A 17826-nucleotide genomic window follows, 5' to 3' on the forward strand; every position below is an offset into this window, starting at 1 on the left:
CTTCCTACTTCCTTTGCTTTCTGATCTCAGTTTTGTTTGTCTTTAAGCAGAGTAATCTCAGTTTGTTTTCTTTTCCCCCTGGTCCTTTGTTTACTCCTTGCCTTTCTGCCCACTGTCTATTTCTTTCCACTGTTCTTGCTATCGTTGTTTCGTCATTCTTCTTACTTCCTTGGCTTTCTGCACCCAGTTGTGTTTGTCGTTATAAAGAGTAGTCTCATTTTGTTTTCTTTGCCCCCTTTTCCTTTGTTTAGTCCTTACCTTCGTGCTCACTGCCTATCTCTTTCAGCTATGCTTGTTTTCGTTGCTTTTGTTCATCTTTCTTTCCATTTCTTTAGCTTTCTACAGCCCGTCTTGTTTTTTTTATGCAAAGTAATTTCATTTTGTATTATCTTCTCCTTCGTCCTTCGTTTACTCATTGCCTTCCTGCTGACTGCCTAACTCTTTCAGCTAATCCTGCTTTCGTTTCTTTTTTCGTCTTTCTTCCTACTTCCTTTGCTTTCTGCACTCAGTTTTGTTTGTCTTTATGCAGAGGAATCTCATTTTGTTTTCGTTGCCCCTTGTCTTTCGTTCACTCCTTGCCTTCCTGCTCACTGCCCAACTCTTTAGGATATTCTTGCTTTCGTTTATTTTTTTCGACTTCTGCCTACTTCTTTTGCTTTCTGCACCCAGTTTTTTTTCTTTACGCAGAATAGTGTTATTATCTGTTTTTTGCCCCTAGTTTTTCGTTTAATCTTGCCTCTTTGTCCTTCGAAAACTTCTTGCATTCCTGCTCACTGTCTATTTCTTTCAGCTGTTTTGCTTTCGTTCTTTTTCGTCTTTCTTCCTACTTCCTTTGCTTTATACAGCCAGTTGTGTTTATCATTATGCAAATTAATCTCATTTTGTTTTCTTTTCTCTCCTGTCCTTCGTTCGCTCCTTGCCTTCTTACCCACTGCCTATCTCTTTCAGCTATTCTTGCTATGTTTCTTTTTTCGTCTTCCTACTTCCTCGGCTTTTTGCACCCAGTTTTGTTTGTACTTATGCTGAGTAATATAATTTTATTTCCTCTGCCCCCTTGTCCTTCGTTTACTCCTTGCCTTCCTGCTCACTGCGTATCTCATTCAGCTATTCTTGCTTTCGTTTCTTTTTTCGTCTTTCTTCTTACTTCCTTTGCTTTCTTCACCCAGTTTTGTTTTTCCTTATGCAGAGTAATGTCTATTTGTTTTCTTTGCCCTCTTTTCCTTCGTTTACTCCTCGCCTTTCTGCTCACTGTCTATCTCTTTCAGCTTTTCTTGCTTTCGTTTTTTTCCGTCTTTCTTATTACTTCCTTTCCTTTCTGCACACAGTTTTGTTTGTCTTTATTCAGAGTAATCTCATTTTGATTTCCTTGCCCCCTTGTCCTTCGTTTACTCTTTGCCTTTCTGCACACTGCCTTTTTCTTTCACTTATTATTGCTTTCGTTTGTTTTTTTCGTCATTCGTCCTACTTCGTTGGCTTTTTGCACCCAGATATGTTTGTCTTTACGAACAGTAATCTCATTTTGTTTTCTTTTCCTTCTTGTCCATCACTTACTCTTTGCCTCTCTGCTCACTGCCAATCTCTTTCAGCTATTCTTGGTTTGGTTTCTTTTTTCGTCTCTCTTCTTTCTTCCTTTGCTTTATGCACTCAGTTTTGTTTGCCTTTATCTAGTGCAGTTTCATTTTCTTTTCTTTGCCCCATGTCCTTCGTTTAATTTTTGCCTTCCTGCTCACTGTCTATCTCTTTCAGTTTTTCTAGCTTTCGTTATTTTTTAAACTTTCTTCCTACTTCCTTTGCTTTGTGAACCCAGTTTTTTTGTCTTTATGCAGAGTAATCTTATTTTGTGTTCTTTTCCCCATTGTCCTTTTTTTCCTTGCGTTTTGCTCCCTGCCTATTTCTTTCGGCTTTTCTTGCTTTCGTTTCGTTTTTCGCCATTCCTGTGTCCTTGGCTTTCTGCACTCAGTTCTGTTTGTCTTTGTGGCGAGTAATCTCATCATGTTTTCTTTGTTCTTGTACTTCATATACCCCTTGCCTTCCTGCTCACTGCCTATCTCTCTAAGCTATTTTGCTTTCGTTTCTTTTTTCGTCTTCACAATTCCTTCGCTTGCTACACGCAGTTTTGTTTGTCTTTATGCCGAGTACTGTCATTTTGTTTTCTTCGCCCCCTTGTCCTTCATATACTCTTTTGTTCCTACTCACTGGCTATCTCTTTTAGCTATTCCTGCTTTCGTTCGTTTTTCGTCTTCCTAATTCCTTTGTTTTCTACAGCCAATTTTGTTTGTCTTTATGCAGAGTAGTCATTTTCTTTTTTTTTTGCCCCCTTGTCCTTTGTTTACTCCTTGCCTTCCTGTTCACTGCCTATCCCTTTCAGCTTTCTTGCTTTCGTTTCTATTTTTCGTCTTGCAACTTCCTTTGCTTTCTGAACTAGATTTTGTTTGTCTTTATGCAGAAAAATCTCCTTTTGTATTATTTGCCCCTTGTCCTTCGCTTGCTGCTTGCCTTCCTGCTCACTGCCTATCTCTTTCAGCTATTTTTGCTTTCGTTTCTTTTTTTGCCTTCTGGCGGCTGCATTTATGGACGAACAACACTAATGCGCCCGTGTGCTGTGCGATGTCAGTGCACGGTAAGGATCCCCAGGTGGTCGATATTATTCCGGAGCCCTCTAACACGGCACCTCTCCTTCCTTTCTTCTTTCAATCCCTCTTTTATTTCTTCTCTTACGTCGCGGCTCAGGTGTTCAACGATATATGGGACAGATACTGCGCCATTTCCTTCCCACCTCCCCAAAAAATGAATTATTATTATTCCTACTTCCTTTAGTTGCTGCACCCAGTTTTGGTTGTCTTTATTCAGAGTAACCTGACTTTTTCTTTGCCCCTTTGTCTTTCGTTCATTCCTTCCCTTCCTGCTGACCGCCCATCTCATTCAGCTATTCCTTTCGTTTCTTTTTCTCGACTTTCTTCCTACTTCCATTGCTTTCTGCACCCAGATTTTTGTCTATTCAGAGTAATGTCCTTCTTTCTTTTTGCCCCTTGTCCTTCGTTTACTCCTTGCCCCCTTGTCCTTCGTTAACTCTCTGCCTTCCTCCTCACTGCCTATTTCTTTCAGCGGTTTTTGCTTTCGTTTTTTTTCGTCTTCCTACTTCCTTTGCTTTCTACAGCCGGATTTGTTTATCTTTATGCAAAGTAATCTCTTTTTGTTTTCTTTTCTTCCTTGTCCTTCGTTTACTCCTTGCCTTCGTACTTGCTTTGCTTGCTGCACTCAGTTTTGTTTGTGTTTTTGCACAGTAATCTCAATTTATCTTCTTTACCCCCTTGTCCTTCATTGGCTCCTTGTCTTTCTGCTCACTGTCTATCTCTTTCAGATATTGCTTTCGTTTCTTTTTCTCGACTTTCTTCCTACTTCCCTTGCTTTCTGCACCAAGATTTTTGTCTTTATGCACAGTAATGTCATTCTCTCTTTTTGCCCCTAGTTCTTTGTTTACTCCTTGCCCCCTTGTCCTTCGTTCACTCTTTGCCTTCCTGCTCACTGTCTATTTCTTTCAGCTCTTTTTGCTTTCGTTCTTTTTCGTCTTTCTTCAAACTTCCTTTGATATCTACAACCAGATTTGTTTATCTTTATGCAAAGTAATCTCATTTTGTTTTCTTTTCCCCTTGTCCTTCGTTCGCTCCTTGCCTTGCTGCTCACTGCCTATCTTTTCCAGCTATTTTTGCTTTCGTTTCTTTTATCGTCTTCCTACTTCCTTTGCTTGCTGCACTCAGTTTTGTTTGTCTTTATAACGAGTAATGTCTTTTTCTTTTCTTTGCACCTTTTACTTTGTTTACTCCTTGCCTTCCGGCTCACTGCCTATCTGTTTCAGCTATTCTTGCTTTCGTTTCTTTTTTCGTCTTTTCTCGTAATTCCTTTGTTTGCTGCACTCAGTTTTGTTTGTGTTTATTCAGAGTAATCTCATTTTTTTCCTTTGCCCCCTTGTCCTTCGTTTACTCATGCCATTCTGGTCACTGCCTATTTCATTCAGCTAATCTCGTTTTCCTTTCTTTTTTCGTCTTTCTTCCTACTTCCTTTGCTTTCTGCACCCAGTTTTGTTTGTCTTTATTCAGAGCAATCTCAATTTGTTTTCTCTGCCCATATGTCCTCCGTTTCCTCCTTGCGTTCCTGCTCACTGCATATCTCTTTCAACTATTTTTGCTTTCGTTTCTTTTTTGATCTTTCTTCCAACTTTATTTGGTTTCTGCAGTCAGTTTTGTTTGTCTTTATGCAGAGTAATCTCATTTTGATTTCTTTGCCTCCTTGTCCTTCGTTTACTCTGTCTTCCTGCTCACTGTCTATCTCTTTCACTTATTCTTGCTTTCGTTTCTTTTTTTAAACTTTCTTCCTACGTCGTTTGCTTTCTGCACCCAGTTTTTTTGTCTTTATGCAAAAAAATCTTAATTTGTGTTCTTTTCCCTCTTGTCGTTCGTTTATCCTCGCGTATTGCTCACTGTCTATTTCTTTCAGCTATTCTTGGTTTCGTTTCCTTTTTCGTCTTAATGCCTATTTACCTGGCGCTCTGCATTCAGTGTTGTTTGTCTTTATGCAGATTAGTCTCATTTTGTTTTCTTTGCCCCTTTCACTTCGTTTACTCCTTGCCTTCCTGCTCACTGCCTCTATCAGCTATTTTTGTTTTCGATTCCTTGTTCGTCTTTCTTCATAAATCCTTTGCTTGATGCACCCAGTTTTGTTTGTACTTATGCTGAGTAATCTCATTTTATTTCCTCTGCCCCCTTGTCCTTCGTTTACTCCTTGCTTCCTGCTCACTGCCTATCTCATTCAGCAATTCTTGCTTTCGTTTCTTTTTTTGTCTTTCTTCTTACTTCATTTGCTTTCTTCATCCAGTTTTGTTTTTCCTTATGCAGAGTAATGTCATTTTGTTTTCTTTACCTTCTTTTCCTTCGTTTACTCCTCGCCTTTCTGCTCACTGTCTATTTCTTTCAGCTAGTCTTGCTTTGATTTGTTTTTCGTCATTCATCCTACTTCCTTGGCTTTTTGCACCCAGTTTTGTTTGCCTTTATGAAGAGTAATCTCATTTTATTTTCTCTGCCCCCTTTGTCCTTCGTTTACTTCTTGCCTTCCTGCTCACTGCCCATTTCATTCAGCTATTCTTGCTTTCGTTTCTTTTTTTCGTCATTCGTCCTACTTCCTTGGCTCTTTGCACCCAGTTTTGTTTGTCTTTATGAAGAATAATCTCATTTTGTTTTCTTAGTTCTTGTACTTTCACTCCTTTCTGTCCTGCTCACAGCCTATCTCAGCGATTTTTGCATGGGTTTCTTTTCTTTCATCTTTCTTCATAATTCCTTTGCTTGCTGCACTAAGAATTGTTTGTCTTCATGCAGAGTAATCTCATTTTGTTTTCTTCGCCCCCTTGTCCTTCATTTACTCCTTGTCTTCCTGCTCACTGCATATCCCTTTTTGCTATCCTTGCTTTCGTTTCTTTTTTTCGTCTTTCTTCCTACTTCCTTTGCTTTATGCACAAAGTATTGCTTGTCTTTGCGCAGAGTAATCTCATTTTTTGTTCTTTGCCTCCTTGTCGTTCTTTTACTCCTTGCGTTCCTGCTCACTTGCTATCTCTTTCAGCTAATCTTGCTTGCGTTCCTTTTTTCGTCATTTTCCTTATTTCTTTATTTTTTACGGCCAGTTTTGTTTGTCTTTATGCAGAGTACTGCCACATTGTTTTCTTAGCCTTTTTGTTCTTCGTTTACTCCTTGCCTTTATGCTCACTGTCTCTCTCTTTCACCTATTCTTGCTTTCGTTTCTTCCTACTTCCTTTGCTTTCTGCACTCAGTTTTTTTTGTCTTTATGCAGAGTAATCTCATTTTGTTTTCTTTGCCCTTGTCCTTCGTTTACTCTTTGCCTTCCAGCTCACTGACTATATATTTCAACTAATTTTATTTTCGTTTCTTTTTTTCGTCTTTTTTTCTACTTGCTTTGTGTGCTGCACTCAGTTTTGTTTGTCTTTATGCAGAGTAATCTCATTTTGTTTTCATTGCCCTCTTGTCATTCGTTTACTTCTTGCGTTTCTGCTTACTGCTATATGTTTCAGCTATTCTGGCTTTCGTTTCTTTTTTTCGTCTTTCTTTCTACTTCTTTTGATTTCTGCACCAAGTTTTGTTTCTCTTTATGCAGAGTAATCTGATTTTCTTTTCCCCCTTGACCTTCGTTTACTCCTTGCCTTCCTGCTCACTGTCTATCTCCTTCAGTTATTCATGCTTTCATTTCATTTTTTTCGTCTTTCTTGCTACATCTTTTGCTTTCTGCACCCATTTTTCTTTGTCTTTATGCAGAGTAATCTCATTTGTTTTCTTTTCACTCTTGTCGATCGTTTATTCTTTGCCTTCCTGCTCACTGCCCATTTCTGTCAGCTAGTATTGCTTTCGTTTCTTTTTTTCCGTCTTACTGCTTCGCTTGCTTTCTGCACCCAGTTGTGCTTGTCTTTATGCAGAGTAATCTTATTTTGTTTTCCTTGGCACCTGTCCTTCGTTTACTCCTTCCCTTCCTTCAGCAGGCCTATTTTGTTTTGTGTTTGTTTTTTAACATAGTTTCTTGGTGATGTAGCTTTTTGACAACATAATCATTGTTTTTCTTTTCTTTAAAGGTTTCTGGCACTTTATGGTATTATCTTTTATTGTTGTACCTGTGGCTTCGTTTTCATCTTTTCTGGCAACAGTCAACGTCTTTTGTGTGTCCTTCGGCCCTAGGCTTTTCATTTTACTAGAGGTGTACCGTGCCACTTTTTCTTTCCTAACTGAAGTTTGATTTTAAATTACCTTTCCTGTGTTTTTTCAGCACTGTTCTTTGATTTTTATTAGTTTAGGCCTGTGGTATCTCTGTTGTTGCAGGCATTTCTTCACTTTTTTTTCTTTGGCTTTATTGCTTTTCATACTCTAAAATGAAGCTTAGAGTGCAGATGTGTGACTGTTGCGTCCACACAGTCACATACTCTTTTAACAGACGTAGACGAGTGCTGGGAAATAATTCAGAATATTCAAGCAGTCTGAAAAGCGAACTCGTATGGTAACCCTATGGGGTTCACAGCCGGTTCTGTAAACCTGCCTGCATGGTTAGGTGTCTGAACTTTTGGAGCCTGAAAATTTATTTTGTGATTTTACCTGAATTAGAATATTGCAGCATTTTCAGAACATTTTGATCAAATAAAACAAATATACTTCTTTATTTGACTTATTTGATGATATTCTTGTTTCAGTAGTGCCATCCTTCTGGCCCTCTGTTTGGGCCCACTTAGATTTGCTATTCAACTAGGTGACTATTTAAAACCTCTCGTCGAGTCCTACTGCATTGGCAAGTTTAGCGAAGCGTGCCACAATAAAAGGAAAAAATGTCCTCGTGGCATCTCAACCCATTTGCTTGACCTTGTGCATTAGGTTTTTGCACATGCCTTCTTATTATATCTGTTTTGTCGCTGGTGGCCTGAACGTTGCAAGAATATCTGTTTGCATGTGTTCTTTTGTGCATTTTAATTCGGTATGAGCCTCTGTACTGGCTGGGCACCGAAAATTCCGCATTTGTCACAGAGCTTTATTTCTGTTTTCAGTTCAATATTGGTTGCAGCTACACAAGGCAAGAGCATCCTAATATTTGACCCGCTCAACCACAAGCTGATTAGGGAAGTCAGGCATGCACACAGTGACTGTGTCAACTATGCCAGGTATGTGTCACTCAGGGACGTGGGGTCTGAGGACCCCCCCAACCCAGCAGTGTTCTTGTTAGACATGGGCCCTAACACCTCCCCCCCCCCCGGGCGAATGCCTCGGGCCCTTCCCGGAAAAATATTTCTGGCTATGTGCCTGGTGTCACTTATACATTTGAACCCAGTTATATAACAAAATCTCATAGGAATGAAGTTTTCAGTATGTTAAGATTTTATTCGCTCGGCGGATGTTTATAAAAGCTATTTCATTTTGCGTCTACGCAGTAAAGCATCTTCACTGCTCCATGCAACAATAATGCGGCCCTCCGAAATAGTAGTTTGCAAGTTGTCTTGAGACGTGGGCCTGATGAAGAACTTAAAGGACTCGAAAAATGATTATTTTTTTATAAGTTGCAAATCGATGGGTTGCATGCGATTTCATGGGTGCTATGGCCGTGTCTGTAGCATATCTTTAACTGTGCAGGCTGAAGTAGGTGGCGGTTAGTTGATTAGAAAAATTCGCAGGCTTTCGCCGCGCTTCGGATCTAAAACGTTGCAGCCAATTTGACATCGATGCAACATACGTACACACTTGAACCCAGTTATGACACAGTCATATGATGGCCGCGAGAGTCGAATTTCGATGGAAGCAAAATTCTAGAGGCCGCTATATTGTATGATGTCAGTGCACGTTAATAAACCCCAGGTGGTCGAAATTTCTGGAGCCTTTCACTACGGCATCTCTCATAGTCTGAGTCGCTTTGGGATGTTAAACTCCCATAAACCAAATCAAACGAAGGAATCCCATGAGGATTACATTCTCAGGATGAAATGGTTTTATTAACGCAGGTTGCCTTTTAGGGTTCATTTAATTTCTTCTCTGAATAGTAGAGAGGCTTTACCATGCCATACAGCTGTAATGATTAAATTAACAGAAAGTTGTGCTTGTTGGTATCTCATATACTAAGTCATCACCATTAGCAATAGCGGCATCAGCAGAAGGCTCACTACCCCCGCAGCAGGAAAAAGGCATTCCCAATATCTCACCAATAAACTCTGTACTGTGCCAGCTGCGGCCACCCTGTAATCGGAAACTCCTTAATCTCATCCGCCCACCTTACTTTCTTGCACCTCCTGCTACGCTTCTCTTCTCTTGGAATCCAGTCTTACCCTTAAGGATGATCATTTATCTTACCTTTGCATTAGATTCTATGCCCAAGCCTATATCTTCCTCTTAATATTGACTAGCATGGCATTAACCTGTATTTGATCCCTGGCCCACTCTGCCCTCTTCTTGTCGCTTAACGTTACACTTGTTATTTTTCTTTTTTTAGCTCATTGCGCTCACCATAACTTAAGTTCCACCCTTTTCTTTAGCCTCCACGTTTCTGCCGATTAGTTGAGTACCGGCAAGATACAGCGGCTCTTTACTTTTCTCTTGAGGAATATTGGTAAACTGCCTTTGATGATCTGGGAGAACCTGCCGTCATCCTTGTCTTGCTTTACTTGTATAGGCAATAATGCCGCTTTGTGATATAGTAGTCCACAAGTTCTCTATGCCTGAACATGTTAAAAACCCCAAATGCCTTGAAATGGGCCTAACTTTGATAGATGCATACATAATCCGAGAATTATGGCAGCACCTTAGTGCATTATGTATTGTAAAGAGATGCTAGTAGCGGTAATGACTGAGCTGCTATCTGCGGCTGAAAATATAATTTTGACAACAGAAGGCATTCAAAGAGGATATAATTTGATAGACTAGTTAGGGGATTGCCGGCATGGTTCTGCAAGTACCGACTGCTGCAAAAGTAGTGTTCTACTTGCAACATGTCGAAACAGCTACGTTAATTGTTTGCTGCACATTGAAATTGATCACTATGGTCTCTCCTACCTGCGATCAATGTCTTGCCATACGGCCTCAAACTGCCTGTACTCACAGGAGTTTTGGCCAGCATGCTTTTGCAACAGGTGGTGTTCCTGTCAGTGGCATGTAGTGTTGCATTTTAGGAATAATAAAAAGTCGTGCTGCCTGTGTGGCTTTCTTTTTGCGAGTTTCAAATGTAGTGGAGAGGCAAATATCTCAAAGTGGAAAATTTCTCAGGTTTATTGACTCCAGGACATTTGCCACATGCTCGGATGACACGACAGTGGCATTGTGGGATTTGCGAAACTTGAAGCGGAAGATACGTTCTCTCGTTGGCCACTCTGACTGGGTCAGAAACATTGAATATGCATCGGCAGAGAGATTACTAGTAACCTCTGGATTTGGTGGAAGCATATATACCTGGGACATCAATAAGTGAGTCTGTTATGCTCTCTTCTTGCAATTTACGATGAAACTTCATTGTGATTATATATATTCATGTAAGCTAAGGCCAGCTTAATGTTAAGCTTTCTCATTGTCTCGTGCAGGCGCGGTGGCGGATTTTTTATTCACCACTTTTGTATGACAAATAGCATAGATACCACCAATAATTATGAAAAGAAGGCCAGGATTGCAGCTTTTTCAGACAGGCAGCCTTTATAACGGTACAGTAGTCTTCGTGTTAATACAGCTTCATAGGATGACGGTGGTTATACTTGGTAGGCACCGGGCTAAGTTGTGGAATCTCTGAGGAAGTAGTCTAGTGGTTTCATTCCTGTGTCGATTAAGGTAGATATCATTACTTGGGAAACAACCACAAAGGCTGGCTTTGTGACTGACACTATGTGACTGGCCGTGCAAATTGGTACTTCAAGTGTGGCTATTCATGTACGGTTTTTTGAGGACAGGGTAGGTTACAACGAAAAAAATCAACTTTCGGCTTACCAAAATATTCAGTCACTGACTTTTTTGTCTGCCCTTTAGTAGAGCCAGAACAGCTGGTGCATTGAAGCCAAGTGATGAGCAGGCAAGCCGAAATCTCCTTGGAGTGTGCACTTGCTCACAATTTTGGCTAAAAAAATTGTAAAAAAAGTGGGAATTTTCCTAAGCCCAGCTGTATCTTTAAAAGCTGTCTGGTAAAGCACGAAAGGTGCATTGTTCGTTTCATTGAACTCTGGAACGTTTTTCTCCGCTCATTTGTTACCTCATAAAAGACGCCCAGTTTATTCACTACTGTATGGTTCGAAACTTTTCTTTTGATTTTAGCTAGGTTGTTTTCGACCGTGTATTGCCACATGCTATCAGTAGAGACAGCTGTCATATGCTCTATTTGAAAGACTGACAATGAGTGTGCAGGCAAAAGCCAAATCAGGAACGAGCCTTTTTGCTTGATACTAGCCCGAATCAACCCTTGAAACCATAATGTCCGTTTTGCAGCAGCCAGCACAGAGAGGGCTTCTCAGAAAGTGTCTCCTTATGCAAACTCAAAATTACAACAAGCCGCTTAACCATTAACCCTAGTGTGGGGGAGCACCAAAGAATGCTTTCCTTGAAATGCAGATCTTGAAATTGCCATTCTAGATGCTGTGCTCACATTCGGTGATGGCAGTGCGGCTGTAGTTAACGTTTTGTGATATTCTAGGTGACATCACAAGATATTTAGGATATCACTACGGTGCTACATTGTGGCATGGTTGTGTGAGGGGGACCGTTATCAAAAGTGCTTCACTCAGAGAGCTGCCAAACAGATAACAAAGTAGGCTAGAGAAGCAAGCTAACTAGCTAAGATGCATAAGATTGTCAATGGTAAAGAGTACATGGCGAGTAGCTATTAAGGCGAAAACCTTTAATGGATGATACTTGGCGTCAGGTGTAACGCTGTCTTCCACGTATAAGGCGGCAACTAATCAGGATAGCATAAATCGAATGGTAGAATCAGAGGGGAGAAAATTTAACCCCCACGCCAAGTTCGATGACAGTAGATTGATTAGTAAATAATTAGAGCCACCTATAGCGAACAAAACAAAGAAAACAGCCAAATGCGTCCATATAGCGCGGACGTTGATATAGCGACGGGAGAGGGTCACGTTGCACCCGAGGTCGTCCTAGAACAATATACACCACGTAGTTGGGTTCCGCTTTATTTCAGTAGGTTTGCATCTCTCTGTATGTAGATAAATGTGGAAAAACGTTAATCCTGCTATCTTTTCTCATTACTTTAGCAATGAGTCAAATGTAGGGGGACCGTTATCAAAAGTGCTTCACTCGGAGAGGTGCCATACAGATCACAAAGAAGGTTACAGAAGCAAGCTGACTAGCAAAGAAGAGTAAGATTGCCAATGGCACCGTGTACATGGCGAGTAGCTATTAAGGCGAAAGCCTTTAGTGGCTCGCACTCGCGTCCGGTGTAACGCTGTCTTTCATGAATAACGCGGCAGCTGATCAGGATAGCAGAACTCGAATGATGGCATCAGATAGAATGGTCAAAATGTAACACGCACGCTAAGTTTGATGACTGTAGAGTGATTAGTTGATTACATATAGCCAATTATGGCGAAACAAAAACAATGAAATCAACCAAATGCGTTGATATAGCATGTGGATTCCTAGATGTGCATTCCAAGTAAGGCATTCCTTGGTGCGCACCCCCATCTGGGGCTGAATGGTTAAATGGCTTGTTGGAACTTTGAGATTGCATATGGAGACACTCTGAAAAACTATCTCTGCTGGCTGCTGTAGAACAGACAATATGATGGTCAAGGGAGGATTCCGGCTAGTATCATGCACCATTAACAGAGAAGCCAGAGAAGAAGAGGAGAAGAAGAATAAAGAGAAGGCCATGGCACCAACAACATCGTCTAGATCGAAATTGTGCCAAGGTAAAAGCAATTGGGAGTGCCACTGGTATGGGAACCTGCGAAGCTAGAATCGCAGTCGGCAAGTCCAAAGGCTTTCAGTCTGCCGCACTTTAGATTGGCATAGTGCTTCCAAAATTTTTGTATAGATGTTCGAGTTCACATTGTTTCAGCCAAAAAAATTGAAGTAAATATATTTTTGTTTTTGACCTTGAATATATCAAAGTATTATTTTTGCAACATTTGACTCATTGCTAGAACAATGAGAAAAAATAGCAGGTTTAACTTTTTCCAGCTTTATCCACATATAGAGAGAAGCAAACCTACTGAACTAAAGCGGTACGCATCTACGTGGTGTATCTTTTTCTAGGACAGTTTTAGAAAAAAACCTATGCTTTGAGAACAATTCTGAGGAAAATATTGCTTACAGAACAACAGCTTTAGTTCGGTTAAATCAAAAGGGAGTAGAGAATAGGCTAAAAAAACAGAGTTGCTGATGAAACAAGTCTTAAATATGCTTCAAGATACACAAGAAGCATAGGTCTTACCCTGCTTCCTTAAAGAGGCACTGAGGACAACTCTATCCATTTATCGGTCTTATCAAAAATTTAATGCCTGGCTTGTTCTAGCTGTCTTGACATTCTGGGCAACGCTACTCCTTTTTTTTTCTCTGCCCACAGTGATATATACCTTGACGTTTCTTCGACTGCAAAAGTCATATTTATTGTTCACAAAATTGGAGTTAAATATCCTTCCATCTGTGGATTCAAACTTGTATCCTCCGTAATGAGCACGAAAGGTTGCCACCATTTTAATGTGATTAGTGATGTAGTGTAGTCTCTGGTATCTGCGCCAAAAAATCGGTGTCAATTCATGCATTTTACTTGCAAAATAGGCCTATGATGATGGCACCTAGATTTTGTTTTCATGTCATTATTTAGCTTTTAAAACTTTTCTAGATACGTTCCCTTTGTAATTAGAACCCTATCAATACAGGCCAGCTCCTTTTTATCCTCAGTGTGCCTTTAACCACCGCATTCCATATTTCTCATCACATATTGAGTGTCCCGGCATAACCACATAATTTTTTGTTATGAGTTTTGGAGTAAGTAATAAGGAGAAAGTAGGTAGTGCATATATGGTAGGAAAGGAGCTAGAGATTAATATTTTGGGCAGTTGTCCAGTAACCTCACAGCACACTTCAAGGCCATGGCCCTAGCACAGTCGTTCAAGTTTTGTCGCTTAGCTTTCTTCGATTGCATGATACGAACTTGAGAACTTCCGTGTTTAGCAGAAACACCAAGTAAATGGAACTCTGTCCCTCTGGCACTCTGAAAAATTATTGCTGTGGAGTGGGCTAATAGATTGAACTTTGGGGGCTACCAAGCAGCTCACTCTGTGATACTCCTGATCTCTATCAAGTTTGTTAATCGCTTTGCAGTCTTGTTACCTTGCCTGTTCTGGCGTTTAATTGATTTCTGGGTACTTATGTCGGGCAGTAATACCGCAGTGTGCATTTTTTAATTATTTTCATTGTTCAGATTTTCAGAGAATGGGGCTGAGTTCCAAAGAATCTTATGCACAAAGGAACTGATCAGGATGCGACTATCTCCAGACAACAAGAAAATGGTGATCTGCACTAAAGGGGGCTACATGGTCGTAATTCATGACCTGGACTTGCATGCACTGGCATATGATCTACGTGGATTTAAGGTATGTGCCATTGAGTGAACTCTCTTTTGCTAGCACTGAATATGAGGCTCTGATTTGGTGTTTTCTTGCTATTCCTGAAAGAAACCAGCTAATGTTTTCGATTGTTTCGAATCTTGTCCTGAAGAAGCTCAACCATGATTGAAATTTTAGATTAGCATAGCTGATATACAACACAGCCAATAGTTACCTCTTATTTCTTTGCATGGGAAGTTTTTTCTCCCACTAGCACGTTTATTACTGTAACAAATTTTTTTGAGGTGCCCAAACTTTTTGTCAATGAATACCTTGACATATATGGTTGGGAGTGCACTTTCTGGTCACAAAGCACCTAGCCTCGTTTTTTAGTGCAGAAAAATAATTTATTACTTCCACTTTGTGCAGTGCATGTTCATTGCTGCTCCATTCATGCAGAATGCTTGTGGGTAGATGGCCAGAGGAGTCATACTCAGCCTGAGCCAGGTACAGGAGACAAGTGCACCTAGGCAGTAGAATAAACGAAAGGCTAGGAAAACTGAAGAGATAGATTGAACAAATAAGGACCCTAACTAAAGAAAAGATGTCAAATCAGACAGTTTTGGTAGCTGGCGGAATCGGGATGTATTGTGTCTTGGGGGGGGGGAGAATTGTGAAGAGTGATGGATAATCAAGTGTACATCACTTCGGGCATCTGTATTGCATGCAACTTTTATTTTCACCTGACTTCAGTTTCGGTTGCGCCAGTGGCGGTATGATTGCTATAATATTGTAAGTGCAGTTGTATTTCAGCTGCTTTCTTTGAAGTTATTGGTGTTGTGTGTGCTTTTGGGAAGGGGGTATTTTGGTTTCAAAGGGGTTGGCAGGAACATTGTTTCGTTTACTGAAATGTAGTAGAACCACAGTGTATTGGGGAAGTTGCGAGCACTGCAAGCAAATTTCATTATATCAGTAAACTCACCATATCTGTTGGCAGCTTCTTTTGCCTTTATGTTCATGGAATTATTTTGAATTGTGTATGTTTTGTTTTGAATAGAACCCACACAAGTGGTATTCACCTTCCCTGACAGTCCTGTACTATGTGTGAATGTAAAGACATCGAGAGCCAAGGCAAGCTCTGCGTTTTTGGGACTTCAGTCACTTTGTCAGCGTTTATTTGGTCCTTCAGCACCGGTGCCTTTTCGATCCAAAATATCCTTTCATACTTTAATATCCCTGAGCATGCCTAACCATCGCGACCTAGTCACCACATTCTACTCATTTTTGAAAAGTGCATATGTACTCCAGCTTTCACAAATCACCCCCGGCTCCTGTACCTCGATAAAATTGATGATGCCAGTGTTGCTGGCAGGTGGGCTCTCGCTGGTTGGTCATTCTACGCATAATGAGGCGCACCAATTTCTTCATATTTTAGATATGAGTGAAAATTTTCATATAGGTAAAACATGTCCAATAAGAAGTATAGAGGCCTTCTTTTGAGGAAGAAAAAATATTTTCTCCAAATATTATTCTCCAAAGTGCCAGAAACTGCCTTATTGTTGGCCATTTTAGGCAATTATTGTTCAGGAACTGTCCCTTGCTGCAAAAATTTGTCTCGGCATGTAGACAGCTATTGAAATGCCCTATCATGACCCAAAAGGTATACTGTGCTTGCCGCCATTTTGCTTCAAAATAAAAGCGCTGAACACGAGAAACATTTTAATGTTTCCGCATTTTTTTATGTAAATTTTGAGTCTAATGTTTGGCAAAGTACGTTTTGTGTAGTGTTTTCTAAAACATTATCAATAGTTTTGTTTGCTTTAGAGTTAAGAACTGCCCTTGCGTTGTTCTTTTTTATTGCAGGGATCTCTATTTTTGCGAAAATAGCCGTATCGATGGTCAAGAAATGTCATGTGGGCAACGGTTCTGACAAAACAAAAAAGCTAATTGCTCAAACGAGTTTATTATTTTCACATATCAGAATTTTGAAATAATAGTTTTGTTGATAGTGAGAAACGTTTTAAAAATGAGTTGCATTGGTGTGGAGACTGGGTAACTACCCTGCTGGGAAAGCGGGGCGGCGTCTGCTGTGACCGATTGCATCAGACTTTTGATGGCATTTGGTTAGCAGACGATGCCTACTAGTATACTGGTATTCGAAGAGGACATCGTCTTCCACATGAGTTTGAAAAGGCAGGTGCTGCTTTAGCAGCCTGGGATGTCTAATCATTCCGGTAGGAAGAAGAATAACTCTCCTAAGCAGTTGGAATTTAAATGTTTCATTAATTTTCATCGCTTTTCTGGTCATAAATTAAACAATGTATGGTGGAACGTTGTATTATGTCTTTTGGATTATATATTCAACTAAAAGAAAATGACCTTACCGTACAGGCATTTTTTCCTCTCTTTATTATGTCCGATATGTCTGCAGAACGACATGCTGTCGCTATACAGGGCGTTTCATTTAATTAAATACAAATTATTTATTAACCGTTGTGTTCACTATGCATCACAGCTTTGGAAGTTGATTCATTTGGTCAAGCCGATTTTTTTGTGAAGCTTAATGTAAATCATAAATTCTTATTTATCTAACAGGTTTGGACTGCCTTTTTAAATCCTTCTTTTGGTCAAAACTATAGTGAATTACATAAGGTTCCCAGTAGACCGCAAGCATTCCACCCTAACCTATTCGTTAAGATTTATTGAAATCGTGAAACCGCTTTATAAGTTGTCTTTTCACAAAATGTTCAAAGATGATGACAGCTACTAATGCAATGACTAAGACCAGAAATAGAAGCGGTGTTTTACCTGACTGTAGCAGATGCTGGCACCACATTGATGTGAATCCGTTTAGAAATGATTTATTGGCAGCAGCAAAAGTACTTTTTCAATTTTTTTTCTATGTGAAACTAAATACGGCATTTGCGCGATTGTATGTTGACTCGAGTGTAAGTCGACCACACCTCCCCCATTTCATTTCTGAAAAAAAGCTTGAAAAATAATACATTGCGACAGCACTATACTGCGGCCTTCACGTATCGCCAGCCGCTATCGGCTGTATCGCGAGAGAGCACCCGTGGGCACAATCCAAACGAAAATTTATTACTCACTGGACCCACCGCGGTAGCTCAGGGGTTAGTGCGCTCGGCTACTGATCCAGAGTTCTCTGGCTCGAATCCGATTGTGGCGGCTGCGTTTTTATGGAGGAAAAACGCTAAGGCGCCCGTGTGCTGTGCGATGTCAGTGCACGTTAAAGATCCCCATGTGGTCAAAATTATTTCCGAACCTTCTACTACGGGCACCTCTTTCTTCCTTTGTTCTTTCACTCCCTCCATTAACCCCTCCCTTAAAGCGCGGTACAGGTGTCCAACGATATATGAGACAGATACGGCGCCAGTTCTTTACCCCAAAATCATATTACTAATATGATTATTAGGCACTGGTCTACTCGTCCTCACTAGCGCTGCCGCCCTGATCGCTGCAGCGGTTTAACCGCTGGAAGTTCTAACATCGTTGTGCAGTGAAATACCGTACTTCGCAAAAAAGCCACATCACAACATCGCGTGGAAAGGCTGAAAATTTTGCCTCGCTGCAGCTGCCACACTAGTATCAACCATTGCAAAACATAGAACTTGCGGCCCGGCACGCAGATGTTCGTTTCTTCGGCGCAAATAATGACCGCCATCCTAAAAGTAGCCGTGAACGAGCGCTGGTCACTTATCGGACCAAGAGCACAAATGACAAATGACTAAGTTCTA

The 17826-nt window shown here is 40.5% G+C and overlaps 1 protein-coding gene across 1 annotated transcript in view; it reads left to right on the top strand.

Moving 5' to 3' along the window:
- Nucleotides 1–17826, top strand: part of LOC144106476 (DDB1- and CUL4-associated factor 10-like) — a 135290-nt gene that overhangs the window by 99191 nt on the left and 18273 nt on the right. The window contains exons 3-5 of the mRNA XM_077639292.1: nt 7586–7699; nt 9786–9983; nt 13945–14116. Coding sequence (XP_077495418.1) covers nt 7586–7699; nt 9786–9983; nt 13945–14116 — 484 coding nt within the window. The remainder of the gene's footprint in view (nt 1–7585; nt 7700–9785; nt 9984–13944; nt 14117–17826) is intronic.

This window comes from Amblyomma americanum, chromosome 10 (genome assembly GCF_052857255.1).
Source record: "Amblyomma americanum isolate KBUSLIRL-KWMA chromosome 10, ASM5285725v1, whole genome shotgun sequence".
NCBI lineage: Eukaryota > Metazoa > Arthropoda > Arachnida > Ixodida > Ixodidae > Amblyomma > Amblyomma americanum.